The sequence below is a fragment of the Cyprinodon variegatus genome, unplaced genomic scaffold (genome assembly GCF_000732505.1).
Source record: "Cyprinodon variegatus isolate N-32 unplaced genomic scaffold, C_variegatus-1.0 Scaffold12, whole genome shotgun sequence".
Classification (NCBI taxonomy): domain Eukaryota; kingdom Metazoa; phylum Chordata; class Actinopteri; order Cyprinodontiformes; family Cyprinodontidae; genus Cyprinodon; species Cyprinodon variegatus.
The window spans coordinates 331,175-337,226 of record NW_015150465.1 but is presented as its reverse complement, the minus strand read 5'-3'; the positions used below and the strand labels follow the sequence as shown (position 1 = coordinate 337,226).

The window sequence follows — 6,052 nt, the reverse complement described above, 5'->3', positions numbered from 1 at the left end:
GAGTTCATGAACTTTCGTTCAATGAACGCGTTCAGGCAAAACACTGGAAGTGAGCTTAGTGATTGGAAAAAATCTTTCACTTCTTTTGAAACAAAATATATAGAGAAAAATGACAATAAAAGGGACAAGAAGAGGGGGACAAAACCTAGAATAAATAATAGATGTCTATTCTATTAACATTTCTCTATCTGTAGGATGGGTCTGTTTTTTGAGTTGTCTTCTCAATTCAGAGGCCGCCTGCCTGTTTTTACATAGGGCCCCAAATTTCCTAAATCTGCCCCTTTCTCTGTCTTTTAAACACATTCTCCTTTTTTTTCATTTCTGCATTAAAATCTCTACTTCCAGTGGGGTGAAATAGGCACTTCCTGTTGTCTGTTGTCATGGTGACTCATCGAATCGGGGCTCCACTGATAATGGCTTTTAATACCTGTTACACACATTTCAAACTCTGAGTTGTTCTACTTGGAGTTGAAGGAACTTATTCATTCAACTCCAACTGAACTGACAGTTGAACTGTAAAGTGCCTTGAGATGACATGTGTTGTGAATTTGGCGCTATATAAATAAACTGAATTGAATTGATTCATAGCAGCTGTTGTGAAACTGAAAACTCAGAGTTCCTGACTTTAGGCTAGATCAATTTAGAGTTTCGGATTTCAATCTGAGTTTGTTAAACCTGCTTCGTGAAACGGACCCCAGAACTTTTCTTTAAGGTTCTTACATTTTGAAATTGAAGTTTTAAAACTGACCAGAAAAAAGCTCCAAAAGGACAATTAGTTCCGTAATACTTGGACTCCCAGAATTCTGATCCTGTTAGAACTCCCACTGGCCGTCAATTTGACGTCTGACAGTTTTCCCAATGAAACGCATAAATAGTGATGATGTCATCACCTGAGGTGGTTCTAGTGTGCCATATAAACCCGTTGTGGATATTTAAACCTTAAAACAAATCTAATATATATTTTTCAAAGGCTGTATTGTACGCTATTATTATTTGTGTTCTAAATTTATATTAAAAAAAAAATCCGTAAAGACTGTTTTACTACACAGGTTCAAAGTTTGAAATTACAATTTTATTTAAATAAATTGATTGATTCTGTTTTTGTGCAGTGCTGAAGCACCTGGCGCTGCTTTCTGGACCTCGCTAAAGCTGCTCTTCCGCGGCGGAGGGGCTGGAAACCTGCGGTTTGCCCGCAACTGTTTTATCAGTTCAAGGATAAAATCTCTGCGTGAAAAAAGTTTATAGCGTTTATAGCTGATACTTCCAGGAGATCATAAATATCAGCCACAGGCCACCTTCGCAGCGGAGCTTTTACAGAATCCTTTCTAATCATCTGATCCGACACATCCACCCTGACCTGTGTGTGGTTAAAGTAGACGACGGGCTCTGGTTTGATTTTGGGCCGTAACAGCAGAGGTGTGGGCGGTGCTTGAACAAAAGTTTCACTATTGTCTGATTTGCTGCGATTTCCCGGGGATGGTTGATCATCTTCAGACTCGCTGTCAGAATCTGAGCCGCTTCCTATCCAGTCCTCCTCATCAGTCTCTCCCCCTCCGCCCGAATCACTATCATCAATATTTTGAAGCATTTCTAAAGCCTGTGTCATGGTTAGATTTCTTCTGAAAGCCCATGGAGTTTTAGGTAGAATGTTGGTTGCTAGGCAACGGTACCGAACGTCCATCAACCGCAGGAAGAATTTACAATACAACTAATAGATCGAGGTAGAATTACCCATATTTATGTTTTACGTTTTAATTTTCTTTAAAAAAAACTACGTGAAAATGAAGGAAATATAGAAACAGAAAAAGTCTGTTAACATGAACAAGAAAAAATGAATTTTAAATATATTTCTTTCCCTTTAAAATCTCAGAACCGTCAAAATGATGGCTCTGGGAGTTAGTGTCAGGTTAGTCAAATCCAACTGGGGATAAAAAGGGGGAAAAACTCAGATACTCACTCAAGGTCAAAATGTTACATAAAATATTTATATTTATGTTCTAGCAATTTCTTTGTCATCTTTGCAACTGAACCCCCGCCGTCCCCCCCCCCCTACACTTCTGAAGTTCTGAAGCTCTGCACCTGTTTTATCAAATATATAAGACAATTTTATGCTAAATTTATATTTGAAATGAAAAAAAATCACTGTCACTAATTTAACTAAAGAACTCCGGTTCTGTCAAATCAATAAAATAGTTTGACTTTCTACTGAGATCATTCAGACACTATTTTGGTATCGAGCTATAATCCAATCTGGGTCTAAATCTCCAGATCAATGTTCTTGATGCACACTGATATGTAAGACAGCCGAGTGTGTGGACATGCCCCCTCCTGGGCTATTGCTCCAGGCTCACACAGCTTCACATGCGATTTTATTCTGAGTTAAATGCCCCTAATATGTGTTTCATGGTTGGTAGCAGCATTCCTGCTGGTACTCACTCTACTGTGCAGAATGTGACAATGCTCTGCTATTTCTGCCAACTTCTGCTATTATTAGATTACAGTTATATTCTCCTATACTGTGGATTCATACATTTGTAATATCTGTGATTCATTTTGGGGGTAATGTATAATAAAGGGCCCGATTGAAGACTGTATCACTAATCTTTATTGAGGCTGTAACTCAACTGGTTTTGGTACAACAAGGTTTTCAGCTAAAGGCTGTTTTTGCTGCTGACTGTGGCCCCGTCAGCAGTAACATGATCTTTGGAGAAACTGAAGGCAGGGCAGTACTCTCCTAAGTCTCCTGCTGCTATTTATTCCCACATCAGATTCTGCTAAATACGTACATCTAAAAAGCAATCACCCTGACCAAACCCTGCAGATTGGAGACGTTTTTTTTTTCATAAATGCATATCTAACCTTTCTTTGCTAAAAACACCTATATATCCGCACAAAAATGAACATTCACATATTTGACACATTGTTTACATATTTGATACATTACATTTTTTTTTTTTTACATATTTGAGCAGTTGAATAAGTTAAATATCCACCTTGTTGGACCATTTTATTATAAATATATAATACTCTGGCCAATATTGAATAATATTTGATTTAAAAAATGAACAATCAATCGAGTAGATCAGGGGTCTTCAACATTTTCCTGGCCAAGGACCCCCAAACTGATGGCGAGATGGACCCCCTAATTATATAGATTGTATTATTAAAGTATTTCTGATTCTGATTCCTGCTTGATGGGACAGGTGTTGTGAATGAAATGGTGTCCAGCTTGAAAGAGCTGTGTCGCTGAATGTGTGCATTGATGACTGAAAGACGTCTTCTGCCTCCATTTATCTGTGTGTTAATTCATGTGAATGTGGATTTAAAGACATTTCAATCAATGAAAAAAGTTGCAGGGGGGAATATATAAAAAAGTCTAACCAACCAAAAGTTTCGCGACCCCCATGCAGTACCTCCGTGGACCCCCTAGGGGTCACGGACCCCCTGTTGAAGACATCCGGAGTAGAGATTAATTAAACTCCTCTACTCTCACAAAGCTGCTCAGATATTCAAACTTTTCTTTTTAGACTTTGCCTGGATGTAGCCTTAATGTGGTCTGAGATGTTCATGCTCATAAGAGAGCTTAAAAAGGAACGTTGTACATGAATGTAGACGTGTGCAGAGGATAGAGTGAAGTAAGGACATTTCAATGCATTTTATGGATGTGAATATTCATTTAACACTGCAAACACAGCAGATGTCATGATTTTATTTAAAGATCTGACCCACATGCAGAAAACCAAACAGAGAGACCAGGGGAAGGTTTAACAGGTTTATTGAGAACTGGTAGAGATGGGTCCAGTGTTGCTCTGAACACTGACGAACCGGGACTGAAAAATGAAGGGGAAGTTCCAGTGGTTAGTTCAGGCTCAGTGGAAAATTTTAGCTTCGATTTGCAAAAGGGAATAAAGGCAACAGGACTCACTTTTCCAGATTCCAGATTCTCCGAATCCAGTCGATGTGGGTTGTTCCAGTAATAGACTTGTTCGTTGGAGGGTGGACAGGGTTTACCCAGGTTGAGGTGTTTCCTTGAGGAACAAAGGAGCTGACTGCCACTTCGTTTTCCTGCGTTACTTGAATGGTTTCTTGTGGAGATGAATCCCCTGCTCAGTGTGAAGCCCAAACAATCCCTTGGGGAAAAGTAGATCCATACCTCCAGTTTAAATCCCCAGCTCAGTTTGAAACTCAGACGATCCTTCCAGGAAGAGAAGGTCCAAAACATCCTGTTTGCAGGTTGACTTCCTGCCGAGAGGCAAAGACAAAAAAACAACAAGTTTAAGACTGAAGTTGACAAAAAACTCAGTTTGACTCAGCAAAACTCAGCTTGGCTAGAGTACCCAAAACTGGCAAACACTCTGGCGTCGAGGTAGTGGCAGTCAGCAGCTTAAGAGTCCTCTGGTAATGAGGCAACCATCCGCAGGTGTGTGAGAAGGCCAACGAGAACCAGGCGCCACCTGGTGGTGGAGGGAGAAAACAAAAAAACACAACCCACACAATCTGGATTCCTAACAGTAGATCAATGTGCTCAATCGACAGTTCTGAATTTGAAGGGTAACGAAGAAATCTATTTGTAATTTTTTCAAGATTCTGTTTTTGTTTTTTTGTTTGTCAGTTTTTTTAGCCAATAGGTGAAAACAATTTGAGTCTGGAAAAATAAATTCTTTAAAACTTTCTAAATCCATCCATTCATCCATCCATCTTCTCCCACCTATTCCGTCAGGGTTGCTGTGGGGTCAGTGTGTTTCTCTGGTAAAATCTCTGGTAAAATCCAGTCTGTCGCGGGGCAACACAAAGACGTACAACCAAGCACAGACACTCAGACCTAAAGACAATTTAGTGAAGCCAATTAACGTAAAAGTCATGTTTTTGGTCTGTGGGAGGAGGTGGGGGTACCACGCATGCACATGGAGAACATGCAAACTCCATGCAGAAAAATCCGGGAAACTTCTTGCTACAAAGAAATAGTGCTACAAACTGCTTCACCATGCAGCCACCATCTAACATCAGGAGTTTAAATCCCTGTTTTATTGAATAATTGTTTCAATAGATGTAGATTTTGTGCAGGTATTGTATCTGAAATGAAATCACTGTAACACATGATATTGTTGGCAAATCAAAGAAAAATAAAGATTTATGATTTAACCTTTAAGATAACTTTGATTTTGGTCAAGTCTATAAGCAAAGTCTTGCACAGTAATCTCTTGTTAATAAGTAATGGACTAAATGGACAATGAATGTGTCTGTGTGTCCTGCTGTTTTTCAGGATGGCGGTCCGAAGTGCATGCCCTCTGATGATTATGAGTGTGAGGAGGTGAGTCACTCTAATCGATCCCAACTGTCTACCTAGAATGTAAAGAACCCAACTTGCCTTAGAGTTTTTGGTTTGCACAGAGAGAGTGTTGAATGCTCTACTAATACATAATGAGTACTGCTACGTACCACACTCACAAAATACAGCTTGCTTTCAAAATACATTCCCATGTAAAGAACATAGCTTCTTGTGTGCATCCAGAAACTTTTCAGTGGAGTTTGTGCCAAAACAGACCAGGACTTTCAAGATCTCCCTCTCTGTACTCAGTGTTGTGCCTGAACGTGTTCATTGAACGAAAGTTTAATGGATGCGTTCATATTTTGGGCGAACGTGAACTGAACGTACTGTATTACTGCCTGATGAACGTTATTGTGAACTTAGTGCACAAAATACATGTAAAGAATTTGAACATCTTTAACATGTTTAATGCAGTTCCCAAAGACAATTTTATTTGAGGAAATATACGGTTAAACTAAAATCTCAGTATAAAGAGGATATGTGGAATATGTAATCAGTTGCATTGGAACCAGGATTGTGAGAAGCTTTTTGTTCTCCTTTTTAGTTTTTTCTCCTTTTTAGAAACTACTTCTCTCCATTGAAAACTCGTCCTACTGAACAACTTGACCACAAGGCAACAACTAACGCCTTCACAAAATACTAAACTACTAATAATGGGAGTTTCTCGATTCACAAGAAGGCGTTGCAGCGGCCCTCTCTACATCTGAATTTTTTTTTTAACCA

General features: G+C 39.2%; 1 protein-coding gene across 1 annotated transcript in view; it reads left to right on the top strand.

Annotated features, from left to right (window-relative positions):
• The window catches only part of LOC107088879 (GDNF family receptor alpha-2-like), a 108,398-nt gene that overhangs the window by 99,487 nt on the left and 2,859 nt on the right, over positions 1–6,052 (top strand). Inside the window, exon 8 of the mRNA XM_015381339.1 lies at positions 5,264–5,311. Coding sequence (XP_015236825.1) covers positions 5,264–5,311 — 48 coding nt within the window. The remainder of the gene's footprint in view (positions 1–5,263; positions 5,312–6,052) is intronic.